Source organism: Schistocerca americana, chromosome 5 (assembly GCF_021461395.2).
Source record: "Schistocerca americana isolate TAMUIC-IGC-003095 chromosome 5, iqSchAmer2.1, whole genome shotgun sequence".
Lineage (NCBI taxonomy): Eukaryota > Metazoa > Arthropoda > Insecta > Orthoptera > Acrididae > Schistocerca > Schistocerca americana.
Genome location: NC_060123.1, coordinates 242,679,001 through 242,702,950, shown reverse-complemented (window position 1 = coordinate 242,702,950; position 23,950 = coordinate 242,679,001). Strand labels below are relative to the sequence as shown.

The following is a 23,950-nucleotide window of genomic DNA, read 5'->3' as shown; positions in this document are numbered from 1 at the left end:
GGTGGATCCAGGGATAGGACTTCCTTCTATATGTAAGTTGGTTGTAGAGTCACGAAGGAGCTCCATAATTTGTCAGTCTCGCAGCTTTGCCTCTGCTAATTTGTTGTTGTCTGCCTGTGGAGAGGGCATTTATTCTCAACAGATACTCTGCAAAGACATTGTCCACTCTGTGGAGATGTCTGACATCAGTTGTGAATTACACTGATAATCTAGGTGACAGAATCATTGAGGGCGGGAATCTTTCGAAGGGTTTTGTATCAAGTCCACCTAATGTTTGTGGTCTGTGTAAATGATGACAGGTCTGCCCTCAACATCATCTTTAAATGGACAGACTGCCTCATACACCTCCAACAATTCACAACTGTGAATGGACCACTTGTGCTGAGAATCTATCAGTTTACAAGAAAAAATGAAGTAGCTTCTTTTATGCCTACTATTTTTTCCTGCTGAATTGCTCTGAGGGGAAAGTCACGTGTATCCAGTGCAATTGTTAATGAGCATTAGGTAGTGGGTACTAAAGTCGTGGCATGTGTGGGACAGTGTTTAATCTTGTCAAAGCTATGTTACATATGTAAGATACACTCCATTTTGTGCTTACTGATCATGTTCTTGCCAGATATAAATTCTGTGAAAGGTGTCTGTATGGCAACACCATTAGGGAGGTGTCAGTGATAAAAGTTAATCATGCCGAGAAAATGATGTAGTTTGTGGAAGTCTTATTGTCAGTGTAGTTGCTTAATAAACTCAGTACATTGTGGTGTAGGATGGAATCCAGCAGTGTTGACCAGGTGGTTGAGGAAGACTAATTCGGGCTGACAAAGTTGTCACTTGTCGTCGTTGACGATAACACAGTTGTCAGTAAGTACATTGAGAAATGTTTGACATGCAGCTTGTGCTCTTCTCGTGAAGGGGAGAAAATTAGAATGTTGATCAAATTTGCATAGCAGAAAGGCAGCTTAAACAGGGTATTATGATATAAATCATTGCCAGGTCTGGACTGCATTCTTGATGTCGTAAGGCATGTACAAAAATTCATATAAACTAAGGGCATGATGATTGACATCCTTTGAATGCCCTCCTCACCCATCAGTATCTGCAGGTATGCTTTTTTGTAACTGAGGCACAGAAAATGAAGTCTTGAATGTTTGGATAGTGGGTAGCTATCAAAGATTGTGTGGGGATTCAAGGCTATGCAGTCTCCACATATCCTAATTGTACCATCTTTCCTATGCACCTATTTGATAGGGGACACCCACGAACTATCAGGTCACATAATTCTAGCTTTTAGTAGTTAGCGGCCATTTTGGTTGTACAGAGCTTGTCTGTTAGTAATCCAGTAACTGACGCAGTGTGTGGTGAGTGGGAGGACGCTGGGCGATGGCAATGTTGTGGGCCGTCCTGTTGTCTACAGCGCTGTGTAAAATGTTGTAGCAGCTGTGTATTGGGCATAGTAACACACTGAATCAATGCAGACAGAACATAAACAGGAATGAACATTACTAACCTGGGTTATATGTAAAAGGATTGTTGTCATGTTTGCTGCACTGGTAGGTGTCCCTGTTGAACAGTGTTCAAGTTGAGATGCTACATTGGAGTCTGTAGGAGCAGACAGGTGGATTGTTGTTTCAGGGTGAAGGCCAGATGGTGGTGTGTTACCAAGTTGTGATGTGTGGTAGTGTGTTCATCCTACACCACCCAATGACTCATTGTATGTTTCCAATTTCATCCTGCAGGCATAACGACTCTAACCTTGTCCCGAAGTAACATTATTGGAGTTGGCCAGTCATGTGACACTTTACATGCAGTTATCATTGATGTTGGTCACTCATGGCATTATACTGCATGCCTTTCAAGAGAGAGGTAGTAGAAGGCTGACATGGTGGCGGTGGCCTGTATCTGATGACACCTGGAATGGAGCAACCACTGTCTTGATGTTGTAGTGCGCCACAAGCTAAATATGGCGATAGAGGGAATTGTTGGAGGAAGTCAGCCCTGAGAACCAGTTCATTGATGCCTGCAATGAGAAAGTTCCATGAAAACAACACCCTGAAACCGAGATCTTTGGTACAAGATTCGCATCTGTAGACAGTAATAGAGGAGTCATTTGTGGCACAGAGCTGGATGACAGGTATGTTGCTTGTCAGTGGAGATAGTGCAGAGAGAGAGGAGTTACTCGCATCCGAACCCATGTCAGTGAGAAAATATTGTCTATGTAAGTTGTCAAAGATGCAGGGTCAGCCGCTCTGTTGAAGAGGTGGTGTGCAAGATGTTTCGTTGATACATTGCAAGGTGGGGTGACATGAATTCTCGCTGTGTCTGGTGTGCTTATTGCGGATCACACTTAGCTTTTGGGTAATCACACAGTGGCCTGACAGTGGTCGAGCTGCATATGAAACCAGCAAAGGCATCCCTGTACAAGAATATCAATTCGTAAGATGTAGTAGACGGTTGGTATGTTGTGTTTGGCTGAAGGTCACCTTCCCCTCGAGCAGAGTTGATGCCGTGCTCAGTGTTGGTAGAGTGTGGTCCATTTGGTTTGCCTGCACCCAAGCGATTGGCGTGACATAGCTGCTGTGAGTCCTGGTCAGAGACATTATTATCTGTGGCATTAATGCATTGACGATATTACAAAACATTGAAAATCCTGTCTGCCAGTATTAATTTGCCTTTCAGTGATTCATGTTCATGTGAAACAGTGACCAATTGCACGTGAGGCGGAAGCTGGACAATCCACAGAGTCCAAAGTGTGTGATCAGCCGTGAATTCAATGTCCACCAGTGTATATAATTGACCCCAAAGTTGAGAAGGCATCTTGTTCTCCAGGCGTCCATCATAGATGACTAGTTTTAATTGTTCCTCCAGAGTCTGTAAAAGGCGTTGAAATAGTGCGTACTTCACGGCGTTGTATTTATTACTGTCTGGGGGTGCCAGAATAATATCACAGATTGTGTCAGCTTGTTCACTGAAGTGGCTGAGCAGACCGACAAATTTTGCAGTGATAACACACCTGCACTTTCATCCCCAGTACTGCACGACATTGCATCATCCTCCGTACTCTCCATAGCTGGCCTCTGCGGACTCCCCCTCCCCCCCCCCCCCCCCCCCCCATTCCAAAGTTGGAATCCACGTTGAAAGAACAAATATTTGCAACGATAGACTAGATAAATGAAAATTCACTGACAGCTCTCTGTGTGGTCCAGGGAGAGGCACGTCAAGACTGCTTCCGAAAGTTGAAGCAGTGTTGGGAGTGGTGCATCAATTGTGGAGGAGAGTATTTTGAAGGAGACCACGCACTGTATGTAAAAGGTAGGCATAGAAAAATTTTGTGGATAAAGTTCCGGAATCTTTTTTTACATACCTCATATTTTGCTGTGAAGCATTAAATGCCTCCGTCTGAAACTCACTGTCTTTTCGTTGGAATTTGGTGCTCGACAATGGCAAGATGGCTCCATTGTCAACACACAGCATTCAAACTAGGAACATAGAAGCTTTCAAGTGACCCATATACAGTCATAGCAGGTCACCAGTGTGGATTTCGCCTGGGAATAGGATAATGGTAATATGTAGTAACAACACAATTAACGTGTAATGTGCATTTTGTTCCATAATTGACATAGGATGAATACATGTCCAATTTCACGGCAGTCATAAAGGACACTGAATCATAGTTCCTCAGACATTCCAGACCAGGCCACTGTCGATAGCCGGTCTGTTTCCTCTCTCTGGCAGCTGCTGTCACTGACAGAGTCCCCACAAGTTTATGGCGAGCGAGAATGAGGTAGATAGTTACAGTTCATAGTGCAACAATTACATTTGTTGAAATGGGATGCATTAAAATATTGATAATTAACTTACAAAAAAGATGGTACACTAAAAGTGTATTCTGCCTCTAGGACAATAAACTCACTCAGTTCCTATTTGGTGTCAGGGTCAGCTCTCCATACATGCAACACTTGTCTTTGATGACGTGTTATGTAATATTATGTTCCTGTGGCCATTATCTTGTGAGCTACAGTATATAAACTTCAAAGATTGCAGCTGCAGTCATCAAACTGTACTTACTTTTCTCAACTTGGGTTGCTGTGGTCTTTTTACTATATATTATTTCAAAATGGTTGAGGAAGTAATGCCAATAGTCACTCTTGATATTACTTTTCTTGATTCTTTTATTGGTTCGTCTTATGTTAATTACCGTGTTTTACTTTACAGTCATAGTTTTTTTATTATTCTAAGTGCTAGTTTGGCCTCAAAGTTGCATGAATTTTGTTACTTTGATATTTGAAATGATTCAGTTGAGAGAAACCTTTTTACATTGGTGTGTCTCTCATGTATTGCTTATTACATCCATTCTTGAGATTTCCTAATGAAGATCTCATTGGTCCTTACCTGCTTGCTCTGCTGCACAAGATTGTTGTGCTTTCTTTTGTGACTGTGCCATAATTACTGTATTGTTTCTCTCTCTTGCTTAACCACACAATTTTAAACTGTCATTTGAGTTTTTAATGTCGTCATGTCTTGATTAAAAAAAAAACCACACAAGGGCTACAGGAAGCCATAAGGCTAGGAAGGCAAACACACTTATTTCACATATTGTATTCATTAATTATTTTAATTCTGTTGTAAAGCTGTGGTGTTCTCCTGCTGTAAGACACTTATTTAAGTTGTATACATAGCTCTGATTAATGTTATTTGTGTAGTTTTTTTGAAACCATTAATATGATTGTTAAATTTTATCCTCATATGTCGGTTTCTTCGTCTGAATAATTATTACAGATAAAATTAATTTTATGGTCTTTATCAAGAATAGCAATTGCCAGAAAATATACCCACTTCTCATTGTCTTTGCAGACATCTCACTGTTTATCACCTGCATCAACTGGGTATTTCTTCTTGATTTTCCTGTGGTGAGAGTGTTCCTGACTTTCTGGGTGATAGATGGACTAGTTACTCAAAGTGTTTGTTTAAATTAACATTGCATTCATGGATGTCAGATTACTGTTATGTAAGTGTTTTTCTCCATGTGGCAGTGGTGTACTCCTAAATGCATGTAATATGTTGTTGATATTACAGCACATGGGCATGTGTGTTGTGTTCTTTCCATACTTTCATGAAAATGTATTTTGTTTCAGGCTTACATCAAAATCACACCTGTAATCATTTCAATGCCACCAGTCGCAAATTCTGCATCATTCAGTGACAGTCTTGATGAGAGTATGGATACACATGAGAATGGCCAGGATAACATATGGCCAATTACAGAAGTTGCTGTTAGTAGCAGTCACTTATAAGTTACATAATGGAAATGATTTCTCTCTCTCAAGTCCAATTTTACAACGGTGCGACTGATAATTTAACCTGATGTATTTTTGTTGTTTTGCAGGTTATGAATGAAACTGAATATGAATTCAAGCTCCAGGAGCAGTTTGGACGAGCATACAATCCTGAAGAATTTGTAGTTTTTAGTATAAACGTTCACAATCCAAAAAATGTGGTAAATATCAGTTACCTAATGTTATTTGTGTATGACATTTGTTTGCACTAATACCAGACATTGAATCCCTTGCTCTTGCTATAATCTCACCTTGAACCCCTTCTGACGTGGCCACATGGTGTTGTACCTCTGTTGGTTCAATCCTGTGGTCTGCATTTTTCTGTGAATATCATGAAATTTTTCTGTGTATCATTTTTACTGTAAGTTATTGTGGCTTTTAATCCAGTTTAAAGTTTGAGGGACTTTAGGTTGTTGTAACAGATGTAGGTAGCATATTTGCACATATTACAACTTAATGTGTAGTGTTAATGTGTGGTGAAATTATTTACTCATAAAGTAATTAAATTCTGATCTGAAATATACCTACGCAATTTACAGTTGATCTGACAAGGAAAAAGTTCAGTCAGTTTGCAATACACATTTGCTGTGGTCATGCATTTTTTTGAGGTGTTAGCTGTTTCACAGTATTTCGAGTTTTGTTCCATTATGATCTGTTCATTTTTCTGTTGCCATGTCCTTATGAATGAGCATGTAAATTATTTTCAGGCATACTTGGTAGATGTTTTTGCTCACATGTCATTGCCCGTCGATGGAGAACCACCAATGCATATAGGATTTGGTTACATTCTGCCAAATGTTTTGTTGAGAAGCGAAGGGCGTGCTGTTGTTCCACTAACTGATGCTAATCGGCGCCCAGTTGGTGAATTAAAAGGTTTGTGTTATCATTAATGTAAAATTGTTGTTGCTGACAACATGAAAGTAGAACATATTGACTAATAGTTAAAGTGGTGGATAACAGATAGTACATTCACCAATGGTAAGCTACTGCAGTAGTATGGCTATCTTGTACACTTATTGTAATTTTTTAAACCCTTACTAATGTATAAGCAACTGTTTCTTCCCACAAATGAAAGTGTTACTGTCAACATCAGATCTGTACATAGATTAGTGGCACTTATTTTCGGTCTGCAACTTTTGTTAAATGGCAGATTCAAGAGTCTTCAGATTTCATAAACAAATTTGAATTATTCGGCCCTGTAGCTTAGCCTGATACCATATCTGTGAGAAATTAGAAAATCAGTTTCACATTGTATATCTGTGACTATTTTGCCAGCTTATCAAGACGAAAAGCTCGGAATATGTTGAGCTTGTTGTGTCTGCTGTTGGTGGGGAGGCTTGCGTGCCTCAGCGATACAGATGGCTGTACCGTAGGTGCAACCACAATAATGAATAAAAAAATAGGAGTGCGGGTAAGCTACTACAAACAGCGTAGTGAACGCATTATTGTGGCCAAGATAGAAATGAAGCCCACACCTACTACAGTAGTACAAGTTTATATGCCAACTAGCTCTGCAGATGATGAAGAAAGTGATGAAATGTATGATGAGATAAAAGAAATTATTCAGTTAGTGAAGGGAGACGGAAATTTGTCATGGGTGACTGGAATTCAAGAGTAGGAAAAGGGAGAGAAGGAAACATAGTAGGTATATAATGGTAAGACAGAGATTTAGGAACCAGGTTTTAAATTGTAAGACATTTCCAGGGGCAGATGTGGACTCTGACCACAATCTATTGGTTATGAACTGTAGATTAAAACTGAAGAAACTGCAAAAAGGTGGGAATTTAAGGAGATGGGACCTGGATAAACTGACTAAACCAGAGGTTGTAGAGAGTTTCAGGGAGAGCATAGGGGAACAATTGACAGGAATGGGGGAAAGAAGTACAGTAGAAGAAGAATGGGTAGCTCTGAGGGATGAAGTAGTGAAGGCAGCAGAGGATCAAGTAGGTAAAAAGATGAGGGCTAGTAGAAATCCATGGGTAACAGAAGAAATATTGAATTTAATTGATGAAAGGAGAAAATATAAAAATGCAGTAAATGAAGCAGGCAAAAAGGAATACAAATGTCTCAAAAATGAGATCAACAGGAAGTGCAAAAATTATATGCCCGCGAATCGTATACAAAAAAGTGCAGCTTAAGAGTTGCAGTTTCAACGGTTTTTGGATGAAAGAAGTAAACTTCAAGTATTCTTGTTAAATTTTATTGGCAGACCTAGATTTCAGCTAGAAACCAGCCATTCTCAATGCACTATCATTGTTGATCAATGCATGTTATACCTGTCGGTCAGGCTTCATCCACAGTTCATTGAATACTACCAATACCAACCAGTATTCAATGAACTGTGGATGAAGCCCGACCAACAGGTATTACATGCATTGATCAAAAATGATAGTGCATTGAGAATGGCTGGTTTCTAGCTGAAATCTAGATCTGCCAATAAAATTTAAAAGGACAACTGATAGCTGAAATCTATTATTTACAAGTGAATATAACAGTCGCTGCCTGCAACAGCCTTCTGAATAAAAGGTAACATGAAACTTTAAGTATGTTAATTTAAAAGTGTTTATATTTTCACTAAGACATCTTATTGTCTCTTTTTTATTTTTGGCATAGAACATATGTGGAAGATTCAAAATTACGCAATGTAGGATGATATTAGCAAGAAGATAAGTGTTACATTAAAAGTAACTTTTTATATTTTTCATTTAGCAGAATTGTTCTGACACATTGTTTGGATCCATATTATGATCTAAAGTGCAGAGCTCAATATTACTTACTTGATAGCAATTTGCTTTGTTGCCATTTTAAAGACATTTACCTAAGTTGATAATTGAATGATATGGGCAGCTTTATAGTTCTAATTGTTTAGAGTCTGTTGTCCACCTGACGTAGCCTTAGAATGAATAGCTGTTGTGTGATAATATATTTATATCCATAGTTGATAGTTTTAAAAGCATTAGTGAAATCTTTTTGAGTATTTTATCAATGGTAAACTCATGCCACTCCTGTACTGTATTGTACTGTACTAATACAACACCATAAATCATAGCACTACTTCACATAGCTTTCGTTTGTTCAGGTAGCTTAAGAAAACAATGTTTATGGGCAAAGACAATCTCTCTATTACATTTTCTCCTAAAAACTTTCACAAATCGTGTGGTATGCAATAACTGCCCACTGCTTTCCTTTCCTGAGATCTGCTATGGATTTCTCAGCTTCTGCTTTTGTGATGTTTGGGGTACACCCGGCCCTGTCACATTCTTCTTTTTCTACTTCATTATACTTGTCTATACAAGTTCGATTCATATAGGTCTTGTACATAATAATGAAGCAGAAGCTTTTTTTAGTTGTTGGATCTGAAGTTCCCCCTCAAATGATTATCGTTCATACATGTGTATTATTTGACATTGGTTCCATCTTATCCTTGTGATCCCTTCCTTCTTAACTATCTCACACTCTACTTTCCCAGCAGACTCTTTTAAAGTTCTTAAGGCTGCTTCCTTGATTTTTATTGATATTCATACCATGACATTATTGTGTTTTGAAAGTACCTTCACTTTCTTTGTAGTTTTCCTTGTAGTTGTGAACTATGGTGATGGAAAAAAAAAATCACAACACCAAGGAGGAGTTTTGCAACATAAATGGAAGTTGGTAGGTTTGTTTCTACCTCTGAAAGATTGTCTGTTCAAACTTTGCACCAGTCACATAAGAGTGGCGCTGGTTGTGCCACTATGAGGATGCAAATCAGGTTGTGAGTGTGAGTTACCATTGAGATTGGATATAGTGAAATGATGTTAGCCGAGAATGCACTCAATGCCTCGCTGAGTTTGAATGAGACCGTGTAATAGGCATACAAGAAGCTGGATGTTCCTTCTGCAATGTTGCAGAAGGGCTTGGCGGGGAAGTGGCCACTATACTTGATTGCGGCAGCGATGGTCATGATAATGTACAGTAGACGGCCACGTGGCACTATCAGAGGGAAAACCATTATGTTCGGCATATGGCTGTGTCACATCGTACTGCATCTGCAGTAGCAATTCAAGAAGCAGTTGGCACCACAGTGACACAGCGAACTGTTACAAATTGGTTAGTTCAAGGACAGCTCTGAGCCAGGCGGCCTGTAGTGTGCATTTAGCATGCATTCCACTGATCCTAAACCTCCACCATTTGCGACTTCAGTGGTGTCAAGCGAGAGCTCATTAGAGGGCAGGGTGGGTGTCTGTTGCTTTCACTGGTGAAAGATGGCTCCGTCTCGATGCCAGTGATGGCTGTGTTTCATTTAGGAGGCGGCCAGTTGAGGACCTGCACCCAATCTGTGTGTGTGCGCTATACATAAGACCTATTCCTGGAGTTATGGTCTGGGGTGTGATTTCACATGACAGCAGGAGCACCCTGACTGCAAATGTGTACGTCAGTCGGTGATTCAATCTGTTGTGGTGCTATTCATGAACAGCACTACAGAAGGTGTTTTCCAGCATGATAACACTCACCCACATACTGCTGTTGTAACCCAACATGCTGTACAGTGTGATGACTTGTTTCCTTGGACTGCTCGATCACCGGATGTCTCCACTTCAACACATGTGGGACATCATCAGATGGCAACTCCAGTGTCATCCACAAACAGCATTACCCGTCCCTATTTTGACTGACCAAATGCAACAGGCTTGGAATTCCATCCTAAAAACTGTCACCCAGCACTTGTACAACACAATTCATACAGGTTTGTATCCTTGCATCCAACATTTTGGCAGTTTCACTGGTTATTACTGTAACAGCATTTCACATTTTCAATGACTTATCTCACACTTACATTAACCTGTGGTCTTGCTATGTGAATCACTTACATGTGTTATGTAGACAAATGTATTCCTGAAATTTCATTACTCTACATTAATTAATTTTGGTGTTGAGATTTTTTTGTCAGTGTATTTCAATTTTTACTTTGCAAGTAACAACTTTGTCTTGTCCACACCAATCAAAAATAGGTTATGGTTTGAATTGACATCTGCTCATAATAATCACGTAAGTTGTTTTTTTGCCTGGGAAAGGGGTAATTTATAAATCTGTGGGTAGGGGAGGGGGCAAGGGTAACATCTGTTGCATATTGGCTATTGTTCTGTGGGACTTTCTGTATGTGCTATCTTCTTTTGGATCTTTGATACCAAGCATTCATTATCCGTAGGTCTGACGACTGTCCTCACCAACACTCCACCCTTCCCCCAAAACTTCAGTCTAACTGCCACCTTTCTTTTATCATATCACAGCTACCCCCCCCCCCCCCCCCCCCTACACACACACACACACACACACACACACACACACACACACACACACACACACACACACACACACACACACACACACACACATCAGTGTACCCTTATTTTGATAAGCCAGTAGGATTGTTGTGCTCACCAGTTTTAACAGTAATCACAGTATTCCCCTAATTAGTTTGTAAATCTCATCCACATATTCATCATCACATCATCATCATCATCATCATCATCATCATCATCACCTACAGTTGCAATTGCTTCCTGGTGAGATGAAAAACTGTGGCTAACAAGGAAGATTTTCAGTTTTTGTAAGATATAGTAGTCTGAGGGAGACATCTGGGGAATAGGGCCTATGTTCTAACACTTTATAGCTCAGGCTGCCCATTGTTCTCACTGCGAAGACTTTTTGTGGGCTGGTGTGTTGTCTTGGCAAAAGCTGATTTTCTGATTTTCTTTCTTCTGTAAACCAGAACTGCCTTCTAAAGTCAGAATAATATTCCCAGCCATTGTTGTACCTTTTTGAAGATAGCCAATTAACAGACTTCATTTTCTCATTCCAAACATCAGTAGCTTGATCATCCTCGCTAATGACATCACTGCTTAGATTTTTGTATTGATAATGGCGAGCTGCTATTTATCTGCTTGTGATCATATTTTAGACATATACTGGGGGGAAACATCTTAAAAGTTCTGAACTGTGCATAGTGTGTCTTTTCAAAGTTAGGTAACAAAGAAGAGTGTAGGAACCATTTAACAGTGTCCATGAAAGTTTCATTATTTGGTCTTTCTGAACTACACTTGATTTGTTATTTATTGCAATGTTTGTAACATCTGCAAACAAAACAAATGTGGCATTTGGTAATGTTAGTAATGAAAGGTAATTAACACATAACAAGAAAAAGTAAAGGTCCTACGATGAAACATTGTGAGACACCACATTTCATTAGTTCACAGTTGCATGATGATTAATAGTTTAATACAAGTCTCTTTCCTATTGACAGCTCTTCGTTCCTACCAAAGAGATGAGATTAGAACCATTACACAACATTTCCTGTTACACTATAATATTCAAATTTACTTGAAAGGATATTACAATTTAACCAGTTAATGCCTTTGATATATCACAGACTATACCAGTAGCTTCCAGTTTCTTGTCTTAATAAATCAAGCATAGTCTGCTTCTGTGTGTAAATAACCTTTTCAATATAGGAGCATTTTGGGAATCCAAATTGTGATTGTGGCAATATATTTGTAGCCAGATGGTTAAGAAGCTGCTTGTATATAACATTTCATAAAATTTTCATGAAATGCTGGCAACAGTGAAATTGGACAGAAGTTTGATGGTATTTTTGGAAACTCTGTAAGAAAAGAACTTTAACTGCCTGTATTGGTCTGAGAGTCCATTGTCTATTGGTTTGTAATATAATTTTGTTCATCGATACACCTGTATTGCCCAAAGCTTTTGTGTGCAATTCTTCTTGCAAAATGTAACTGATGTGTTCTTTTGAAATCCCTACATTCTTGGCATTTCACATACATTCGTACACCAAGCTTCCAAGATCATAATCATGCATTTTTTCTACAGGAGTAAGTATCATTTAGCAATGGTATTAACAAAGAGGAAAATATATGGCAGGTATGAAGATGACAAAAGAAAAGAAAATCTCAAATAAAAGCCAGTAACTATAAAGAGAAGGCAAGAGTTTCTACATGTACATCCATACTTCGCAATCCACCTGACGGTGTGTGGCGGAGGGTACCCTGAGTACCTCTATTGGTTCTCCCTTCTATTCCAGTCTCGTATTGTTCGTGGAAAGAAGGATTGTCAGTATGCTTCTGTGTGGGCTCTAATCTCTCTGATTTTATCCTCATGGTCTCTTCGTGAGATATACGTAGGAGGGAGCAATATACTGCTTGACTCTTCGGTGAAGGTATGTTCTCGAAACTTTAACAAAAGCCCGTACCGAGCTACTGAGCGTCTCTCCTGCAGAGTCTTCCACTGGAGTTTATCTATCATCTCCGTAACGCTTCGCGATTACTAAATGATCCTGTAACGAAGCGCGCTGCTCTCTGTTGGATCTTCTCTATCTCTTCTATCAACCCTATCTGGTACGGATCCCACACTGCTGAGCAGTATTCAAGCAGTGGGCGAACAAGTGTACTGTAACCTACTTCCTTTGTTTTCAGATTGCATTTCTTTAGGACTCTTCCAATGAATCTCAGTCTGGCATCTGCTTTACTGACAATCAACTTTATATGATCATTCCATTTTAAATCACTCATAATGCCTACTCCCAGACAATTTATGGAATTAACTGGTTCCAGTTGCTGACCTGCTATTTTGTAGCTATCTTTCTATGTATTCGCAGCACATTACACTTGTCTACATTGAGATTCAATTGCCATTCCCTGCACCATGCGTCAATTCGCTGCAGATCCTCCTGCATTTCAGAACAATTTTCCATTGTTACAACCTCTCGATACACCACAGCATAATCTGCAAAAAGCCTCAGTGAACTTCCGATGTCATCCACCAGGTCATTTATGTATATTGTGAATAGCAACGGTCCTATGACACTCCCCTGCGGCACACCTGAAATCACTCTTACTTCGGAAGACTTCTCTCCATTGAGAATGACATGCTGCGTTCTGTTATCTAGGAATTCCTCAATCCAATCACACAATAGTCCATATGCTCTTACTTTGTTCATTAAACGACTGTGGGGAACTGTATCGAACGCCTTGCGGAATTCAAGAAACACGGCTTCTACCTGTGAACCCGTGTCTATGGCCCTCTGAGTCTCGTGGATGAATAGTGCGAGCTGGGTTTCACACGACCGTCTTTTTCGAAACCCATGCTGATTCCTACGGAGTAGATTTCTAGTCTCCAGAAAAGTCGTTATACTCGAACATAATACGTGTTCCAATTCTACAACTAATCGACGTTAGAGATATAGGTCTATAGTTCTGCACATCTGTTCGACGTCCGTTCTTGAAAACGGGGATGACCTGTGCCCTTTTCCAATCCTTTGGAACGCTACACTCTTCTAGAGACCTACGGTACATCACTGCAAGAAGGGGGGCAAGTTCCTTCGGGTACTCTGTGTAAAATCGAACTGGTATCCCATCAGGTCCAGCGGCCTTTCCTCTTTTGAGTGATTTTAATTGTTTCTCTATCCCTCTGTCGTCTATTTTGATATCTACCATTTTGTCATCTGTGCGACAATCTAGAGAAGGAACTACAGTGCAGTCTTCCTCTGTGAAACAGCTTTGGTAAAAGACATTTAGTATTTCGGCCTTTAGTCTGTCATCCTCTGTTTCAGTACCATTTTGGTCACAGAGTGTCTGGACATTTTGTTTTGATCCACCTACCGCTTTGACATAAGACCAAAATTTCTTAGGATTTTCTGCCAAGTCAGTACATAGAACTTTACTTTCGAATTCATTGAACGCAAATTATAGGAAAAGGGTAGGATATGCTGAAGTAAACAAAATTCAGGAATGTCTTCAAGAGAGTGGGAGAAAAACAGTGAAAATTTGGCAAAAGAAACAAATTAAAACAATACATGTGTGAAGGAAATAAACACACAATGCATGGAGATAATATTTCATATGTTAAGATGACAGACCACACATTAATTAACACCAGAGGGAACTCTCTATGCGAACTTTAAAGTTCTTTTAAGGAATTGTATATTTCAGGACATGACTAGAACACACAGTTAATAATGAAAGTAATGACATTCTGGAAGTAGTTCCAGATGAGGTGATAAAACCATTTGAGGCATGAAGAGAGGGCATTCATCTGGAAATGGTGCAACAGCAGAAATGATTAAAACTAGAGGAAAAGTAATACAAAAGGCACTTGCAAAAATCTTTTAGAGAATGACTGTGTTGGAAGATAATTCCCCAAAACTGGAACAATATTGTAATTGTTCTGCTTCTCAAGGAAGGAGAGAGACAAGATGTACTTGTCTCCTCCTATAATATAAAAGATATTCACTAACCTTACTACCAATGCCATAGAAAAAACACTGAATTTTAATCAGGCAGAGGACCATGCTGGCCTAGAAGTTGACATAGCACAGTTAATTATTTGCAAGTTGTGAGCAAAATCATATAATGAAATGATTAGCATGAATTACCACTTTGTCTGGGATTCATTGATTTTGAGAGCGCTTATGATTCAGTTGCAACAAAATCTGCACAGAGGAGCTCTTTAGAAAGAAGGTATTGAGTCATCTTGTTATTACCTTCAAGAATGTATATGTCAATGCTACTGCTTCTAGTAGACTTCATCAAGGTAGAAGGAAATTCCGCATTGATAGGAAAGTTGGACAAGAACAGTGTTAGAGGACCTTTTAAGAGCCCTTAACTCAGAAAATAAAGCTGGAACATGACAGCTTTTGAAATGGAGATTCCCCTCTCTGAAACACAAATATTACAATCATTGTATATTACGTGGTATGATTTAATGATACACAGGGACTGTGCATGCAAAATGTGTTTATAAACAGAAGACTATTCAGTGTTGCATGTTCATGATTACCAGGAGAGACAACTTTTTAAGCCAGAGATCAGTTCACTAGATGTAATTCTGTAGTCAACATTTGTGTTACAGTAAATACCCATCCATTTGAGATTTTTGTCTGTGGTTTCTTAAACTGCTTTGATGGATTCTTGAAGGTGACGGTGGCATATTTGCTTCCCCATACAACTCCGTTTGCGCTTGTGGCTGATTGCTTAAAACTTCCTTGTCATTGAGACATTATCCTGTAAACTTTGCCTGGCAGTTGTATTTATGGAGATAGTGTAAAGTATTCAGGGGACATTGCTGTTTGCTTTCAGTATGGAATAATGTACTATTTACCAAAAATGTGTTGTTGTTGTTATTATTAGATTATAGTCAAGAACATTGTTTAGGCTCCTTATAAAGAGTAACATATTATGTTCCTTTTTTTTTCCAGTTGACTTCCTCGTTGTAGAACCAATCAAGCAGTATGACTGTAACATGAGTGTTTCATACTCTCGTTTCTGGAAGAAGTCGTGGTTAGGCTTGGATGTTGGTCATCGAGGACTTGGAACATCATTTAAATTAGAAATGCAGACGTAAGTCATTGGTAATAGTCCTTCACACTGTGTGTGTGTGTGTGTGTGTGTGTGTGTGTGTGTGTGTGTGTGTGAGAGAGAGAGAGAGAGAGAGAGAGTGAGAGAGAGAGAGAGAGAGAGAGAGAGAGAGAGAGAGAGAGAGAGATAGATATGGAGATGACACAATCACATCATTTGTATTGCCTTTTTGCTACAGCTGTGCTGATATCCGTGAGAATACAATAGCATCACTGAAGACTGCTGCATCACATGGAGCTGATTTTGTTGAATTTGATGTCCAGTTAACAAAAGATGGTGTTCCAGTAATCTACCATGACTTCCATGTCTGTATTGCAATGAAAAAGAAGAAGCATTTGGAACAGCATGATATGCTTCAGTTACCAGTCAAAGATCTTACATTGGAGCAGCTCCGTATGCTAAAGGTAGACGAAATTTAATCGACATTCGGGGATCATGTAGTTCAGGCAGTTTGATGTTATCAGAGTTATACCTTATGTAACTAAGGTGTTCTGAATTTTTATTATTTAACCATACATTTATATTTGGTTAAGTTAATGTAATGTAATGAAAGAGCTGTTTAGTAGATTCTTTGCATGTACTGTGAGATTCAGTAATCAGTTCCAGAAAATTTTTATTTCATTTTTGTAAATACAACTCTAGTATGTTTAAAACAGCCTCCTTCCTCTGTCTGCATGTACTTTATTCCATGCTTACTAACAGCACCTCATTTTATACAGTTAATTATTTTCATCAAGCTACCAATACACTTAGGATTAATAATGATGAAGTTGTTTGTGAAAATACAGCTACTGTCAAATATAGATTGAAATGTGAGTTACTGGTTACATCTGCATTGTGAACCTGCCCTGTTTAAGCATAGAAGGATTTTTTGAAAATATACTCACCCTGACAGTGAAGACACAAAAGTATTATTTTGAGTACTTGTAATTCTGGCATAATTTCCTTTTATAGTATTGAATTTTTCACAGCAAGTCTTTGCACTATTAATACCATTTTAGAAATGACTTAGTACCATTCTACAACTGTGTTTTCCTCCTAGTATGAAGCACTGAACAGTATAGTGCAATGGTTAAGATGTTTTCCTTAAATTAGGAAGAAAATGGGTTAAAAGTCAATTAGTTGCCCACATTTAGACTTCGTATAGTCACCTCATTAATGGTAAATACTGCAGTAGATATACTAAAAAGGCTATGGCCAGTTTATTGCCGTATCTTTATTCATTCACAGCTTGTCTTGCCCCTGACCACAACAGAACTGTATACCATAATCTTCATTCCTCCTGTCTTAGTTTCAAGAAATATGTTCACTGATGAGTTTGAGAAGGTAAACAATTTATCTTTTGGTATGTCAGTACTGCATAGATTCTTGTTTACACATTGCCCATTAGATTTCCGTACAAACAAAAATCACCACTGGCTGTATTGGAAGACAATGGGGGCCATAGATCTTTAGAGTCTACTGTAAGGTGTGAAAGTAATAGGCTCTGCTTTGAAGGACGTATGCTGTATGGCATCAGTTGATGTGTGAACCACTCGGAGACATTAGCAATGTAACACCTAGCGTTACCGATGTTTTCAAATGTAATTGGTCTCCATTGGTTCTCGTTGCTGACTCAGTGCACTACTTACCAGTCTTTTGAGTTCTGCAGCAGTAGCTACAATATGGCTTGTGTGCTTCTGACTGGCCAATGCTGAGTGTGAAGTAATGTTGTGAATTAATGTAGCACTTTAGGCCGTACTGTGCCTCATTTGCAATGATAGAGAATATTGTGTTTTATTTCCTGCATTAACAACGTGCAGTACTTTACATGTGTAGCATGATTTGTGGGCTTTGTTCTAACTCTGAACACAATAAGAAATGTGGTTATAAGAAACAAACAACCTTTATTTGAGTCATGACATGACAGCATTGACAGCGTAACAAAGACGGAACATAATAGTTTGGTAACTTGTACAAGACAGACCAACCAGAGGCAGTGTAAGCAGTATAAAGGGTATTTGCATGCCAGCAGCTGCTGTCTTCCTTCCAAAAGCAACTGAGGCGCCATCCAGTCAGTGGGCTCTGGTGGAGTTCCTGGAGCTGCCGAACAGTGCCCTACTAGAATGAGGTGCACTATGCAGCCATAGCAGTGGAGGTGTAATAATGTGTGGATTACTGTGGTCCTCCCTCCTTTGGGAGAAGAGCACCAAGGTGCTGTCTCCTTTGCAACATTCTGATGGTTGACATGCCCATGGTGTCGGATGCATTCATTCAGAGTACAAACAGTTCACAATACGTGAAGACATGCCCATAGGGGCAGAACTGGCATGAGCATGGACATGCACTTCTTACTCCCCATCCTGGAGACCAGGCAGAGGACTCTTGCTCCTCATAGGCAAAAGGCATATTAATGTCAGATGTGGAACTGGGTGCCAGGAACTGGGGAGCCTTGGCATCTGGAGACAACATAGGAAGGGTTGGCAGCAGCAGGGAAGGCATCACCAATGTGGCGGAGGCCATTGTGGAGCAAAATTCCTTAATGGATTGAGGCACAAATTGGGGACCATTTTTCAAAACCACTGTACAGGGCAGGTCTTCAGTAGAAAAAAAATCACTGACAATGCCTTGATCGTGTTGCTTCACCTGTGGTAGATGGACTACAAACAATGTAAGGAAACCTGGAAAATATGTCTACAATCAACAGCCAAAAAGTGTCCAAAAAACGTCCAGCAAAATCTGCATGGATTCATTCCCAAGGTAGTGTGGGCACTGGCCAAGGGGGGGCAAAAAGTGCACTGGTAGCAGGCCGTGACCAGGCACTTCATCTTGCAGTGAATACCAGGCAAGAACACATGCCTACGTGCCGATTGCTTATTGCGGTAGGCTCCCTAATGACTTTGACTTAACGGGGTGAGAACCTCTCTGTGCAGATGTGCGGAAATCGTAACCCGGGAAGTACCCTTTGTCATAAAGAGAATGACACCATCCAACAGGGAAAGATGATGACCGAAAGCGTAGTAGTTCTGCAACAGGTCAGATGTCTAGCCCGGTGGGCGGTCAGGCCCTATCCTATCGTGTGCTCTTGTTTAAGCACCGGGCCTGCAGCTATGATGATACGGTTATGGTGCTGGCAGTGGGAAAACCACCTACAGCCTGTCGTGCTTCTGTGTCAAGTTGAAAACAACAGATCTTCTTGATCAAACAGCAGATCGGGCCCCACGGGCAGCCGTGACATTGTGTGGACATTTGCATGATGCGATGTAGGATGGAGGTGAATCTCGTAATTATACCTTGACAAAATTAGTTTTTCTTTTGAAAATTGTGTGTAGTCACAGCCTCTAGCATTGAGCTCTGTTTGCCACACTGTTAATGCATAGTATGAAGATGGCTGAGGCTGAGGCTGTTTTCACAGCATCGAGCATATCATATCAATGCTGCATTTTTACATTTGCTACTGTACCTTTACAATATGAACCCAACAGAAGTGATCTTGAGCCCGGGATTTAGCCTGAGAAGTAACAAGACTGTTAAGCTGCCGGGCATACTGGAACTAACACACACAGTTTTTTCACCTCACTGCCAAATGCTGGTGGAATATAGAACGACTTGTCATAAAAGAAGGGAAAATGTGGCACCTGGTTGGCTTCGTGGATTCTGTTGTTGATAGGCTCGTTATCAATGTAGCAGATGACACTTCCAGAACTGAAATGTATTTCTCGGATTTGGATAAGGAAGCAGCTAAGAGATTACCAAACAACTGACTGTAATTAATACCTTCAGTGGCTTCAGTATTCAACAGTACGGTGAAATCCCTGCAGTAGGCTTTTGCATTACAAATAGCTTGCTCAGAAAAATTACCCTACTTTTAAGTTAGAAATTTTCATCACTCTTGTTTGTAATTAGAATTCCATGTCAGGTGAGAACGAGTGCATTATATGCTTTTCGTTTGGTCACCTAAGAAGCACGCGGTGGTGCTGAAGTTTCTCCGAATATTATTTAATTTTCTTTAAAAATTAAATGACATTTGAAGCTATGTTGTTTCTTTGCTCGTCTCTTTTTTACATCTGAACTGCAACTGCTCACATCATTGAAGTTTAGTTGGACCACTGGTTGCCCAGTGCTGTCCAAGTTCAATGCACTGATAAAGCTGTTGTCCCACATTACCACTCGGGCTATGTGCGTGCAACACAGCATAAAATGTATGCTTATGATTGTACTTGACTGTACTGGTCACAGCTTGGCTTCTGCTTCAAGTTAAAAAAAAATCCAATGATATTCAAGTAAATACGGAAGAATACATGGCGTAATGTTTACATCAGGTTTATTCTTATGATGAACAGAGTATATTAAACTTGACAATAGAGTTTTTGCACTCCTTTATCTCCCTATTTCGTTGACAGATGGTGTACTCCCAACCAGCCTCTTTCTTCCTCTCTGTTCCACATCTATGATACATCACTGTCAGTGTGTGTCGTTTATAACTTCCTCTTTGGAAAACAAGGCCTTTCTCTGATGTAGACAATCTGTTGTATATTGAATTTTGCTTGTCATGGCACACTCAGCAGAATGCTAAAAAGCACATTTTGCCAGTACTGTGTGACTTATCAGTCAGGTTGGCTTCGAACTTTTCTGAGTGTAGAGCTCTTTGTTCAGTGATACATTTGTGGTGTGTTCTTATTAAATCATCTCTTAATAAAGTTGATTAGTTTGACTTAATTAGCCCTCAATGGGCTCAAGCACATAATTTTAACATATTTTGGCATTACTGCATGTACTGTCAGATCTGCTTGAGTGCAATTGTGTGTGGATGCCACATAACACCATCTAGATTAGTTCAGTTATGAGCTGTTGTAGATTATCATTAACGTCATGTGCATCCAAATATTGGAAGGAACTTCATCTTCTGTCCCATTTCCAAATTTGACAGTTATTTTGCACTCTATTTGAATACACAGCATTTTCAAACATGTGACTTTTTTGCTGTCATATTTTCCAGTATGTTGCAGTGTAAAAAGCACACTTCATAAAAAGCATTCTTTATCTACCAGGCCTACACCACTTGTCATTTAATATCACAGCACTTGTACTTCCATTTCTGTACTGACAGTGTCGCAGTTTTCACATTTTTTTAAAATTATTATTTCTAAGATAGTGCTCCATTCCTTGATTTACAGATGGCATTTAATGCCATTTTACAGTGACCTAATAAATAAAATATGCATCCACATACCACAAAATACTTGGCCGTCAGTTAAGACAGGTTGACATCTGCCATTTACACAATTCGTTTCCAGCTCCCATAAATTTTCCCGGAGTTCCCTTATGCTGTGATGAAACACAATGTTTTGTGTTCTGCTTTATGTTTAGGTACTGAACAAACTTCTTTAATAGTAGAAACTCCACTTAACACAATATTTATTGGTTGAATTTGCAACAGTCAAAACCAATTTAAGATGAAGAGAAATTTGAGGAATAAATATGTAAACTTGATGCAAGGAAACTGAAGTTGTTGGTTATAATTACGTTAACATTCCTTTTTTGTAATCGTGAAATGGCTGTTTTAGTAAGTAAACTATAAATAACTAATGAGTAAAGAGGTTTGCTCAAGCAGCTGCCAGAGAACTACTTTCAAGCACAAAAAACAACAGGCATTACTTTGCATATGCATCTATGATTACATAGCAACATGTGTTTGTTATTTGTTCTGCTTAAATGCTTCCCACCCCATTTCTGGTTGGATTCTCATGCATAGTGGTGGATCAACAACTGATATGTCAAATCTCTAAAACTTGCTGCTTCATGCTCACAAACCACGAAAAAATCAGAATGCGTTGCAGTGTAAGCTGCTTCCCATTTCCCCCTGCATGATACTGATAATAGCTAGTGTTCCTGAATTTTTCACTTAACACTTTAGAGATCAAATCCGAGCATAGCTCAGGCCACAGCTTTGTGTTAAAGGACCATGCCCAAGTATAGGTCGGGCCATGATTTTCTCGATGTACGGGCCACCCATTGCTTAAAAACTGAACTCATTTCATACAAGAACAATGTACATGTATCTTGCGACCTGCTTCTTGACTAGTGTTTCTTTCTGTTATCAATTTCTAGAATTATTTCGAGAGAAACATTACAAATGTAACATATTTTGAAAAGGAAAAATTGCTACTCACCATACAGCAGAGATGTTGAGTTGTAGACAGGCACAACAAAAAGACTACTAAACACTTGAGCTTTCAGCTAGAAGGCCTTCTTCTGAAATAGACAATGTACAAACACACACACACACACACACACACACACACACACACACACACACACACACACACACAAACAAACAAACACGACCACTGTCCCTGGCTTCTGGGACCAGACTGTGAGCAGCTGCACATGATGGGAAAGGGGTAGTAACTCAACATGGCTGCTATACTGTGTGGAGCAATCTTTCCTTTTTATAATATTCATTAGGTTTCACAGTTTGCTGTAATTCTACTACAGATACATCACATTTGTTGAGTGAGCAAGAAGTTTTGAAACCTCAAGAATAATAAATTGCTCAATAACTCACCCCGCACTGTTTTCTTGGGAGGATAATTATACTTCCTTTCATCATTATTTTGAAGTATATAATCTATCTTGGAACTAAAGCAAATATGGAAAATAAATCTTGAAGATAGCCTATTTCTTAGTATATGTTACTCTTGAAGATACATCAATTACATATGTGACAGTAATGCTTTAAAAATGGCATAAATTGCCTATTTCCTAGGCACAATATTTCCCTAATTTCCTAAATGGCCTGTCTCCAAAGCATTAACTCCCCTGTCCCATGATGCCACACATGAAAACATTCCATAAATTCAGTGTCACTATATTGTGTCACCACATTTCCAAAATAATTTTCATTTTCTTGTTTTTTTGTTCTATTTAACAATTCCAACTCCTCATCACTCAACAGAAAATCCAATTCCGATTTGCTAGACATCTGGAATAAATGGCAGTTATAAGTGTCATGTTTCAATCAGTGATGATTTTGTAGGAATAAGTAAAATAATCTTTAACAAGCTAGAGTATACCTTACAATCAGTGATTAAGTTGAACATCAAATAGTCCAACAAGGGAACTGCTACAGCTTTCAAACGATTGAAGAATTTCCCACAAAACAAAACCCAAGTCATTTGGAGAGTATCCCCACTCTAACTCTGACAGCTCTGCAGATGTGCAGATCTGGCAGCTTGGGAGTGCCAGAAAAATTTTTCAGGCTAGAGTCTGGCTACTTGCTTTCACTGCTTGCACAGCAAACAACCACACTCAAGTAGCCAGAATTGGGAGAAGGCCCTGCTTATATGTGATTTCACAACTGTGCGTGCATGTGAGCCTACTGGCAGCTGCTTGAACGAACTTAAGATCACTCACAAGTTGCAGAACAATGAGTCGGCAACAAGCACACAAGAAAGAATGTAAACTTTACTAGCTTTTGGAAAATAATCTTTAACAAGCTAGAGTATACCATAGCTGATGAGTTTGTGCAGTGCAGGATGATGATGACGATGTGGATTGGGAGAGGGTGGCAGGACAGAGGAACGAGGAACTGATGGGTACAGGGTTTGGTGGCAATCGATTAATGGAGATTGCAGTTGGGATTATTATGGAAGCAAAGGGTGTTGCAGGGATAACTCCCCTCTACATTGTTGCAAGAACTTGTGCTGGAGGGAAGGATTCAGATGACAAGGGTTATGAGGCAACCATTGAACTCAAGAATATTGTGCTTCACAGCATATTTGACACTGTGTGGTCATTTCTACTCTGGCCCATAGTTTATGGTGGCTGTTTGTTCTGGTGGGTAGCTGGTTGGTGGTCATGCCTACATAAAATGCTGTGCAGAAGTTGATACAGAGCTAGTATATAACAAGTCTGCTTTCACAGGAGGCCCTGCCTCCATGTGCAGCTGATTCTTGCTGGTTGTGGGAGGATTAGGAGTGTGTGAGGGTATGATGCAGAAATTCTGTTTACAGGCCACATCTACATTAGCATGGCTTCTCTGCAGATCACACTTAAGTGCCTGCCAGAGGGTTCATTGATCCACCTTCACTCCAATTACCTATTAATCCACTCTTGAACAGCCTGCAGAAAAAAAAAAAAAAAAAAAAAAAATGAACACCCATATCTTTCCGTGCAAGCTTTGATTTCCCTTACTTTATTATGATGATTGTTTCTCCCTATGTAGCTTGGCAT

At 39.5% G+C, this 23,950-nt stretch overlaps 1 protein-coding gene across 3 annotated transcripts in view; it reads left to right on the top strand.

The window, feature by feature from the left end:
- The window catches only part of LOC124615703 (glycerophosphocholine phosphodiesterase GPCPD1-like), a 274,793-nt gene that overhangs the window by 218,567 nt on the left and 32,276 nt on the right, over positions 1-23,950 (top strand). For all 3 annotated transcript variants that reach the window (XM_047143743.1, XM_047143745.1, XM_047143744.1), the window contains 5 exons: positions 5,130-5,267; positions 5,381-5,491; positions 6,038-6,203; positions 15,577-15,718; positions 15,915-16,140. In XM_047143743.1, coding sequence (XP_046999699.1) covers positions 5,130-5,267; positions 5,381-5,491; positions 6,038-6,203; positions 15,577-15,718; positions 15,915-16,140 — 783 coding nt within the window. The remainder of the gene's footprint in view (positions 1-5,129; positions 5,268-5,380; positions 5,492-6,037; positions 6,204-15,576; positions 15,719-15,914; positions 16,141-23,950) is intronic.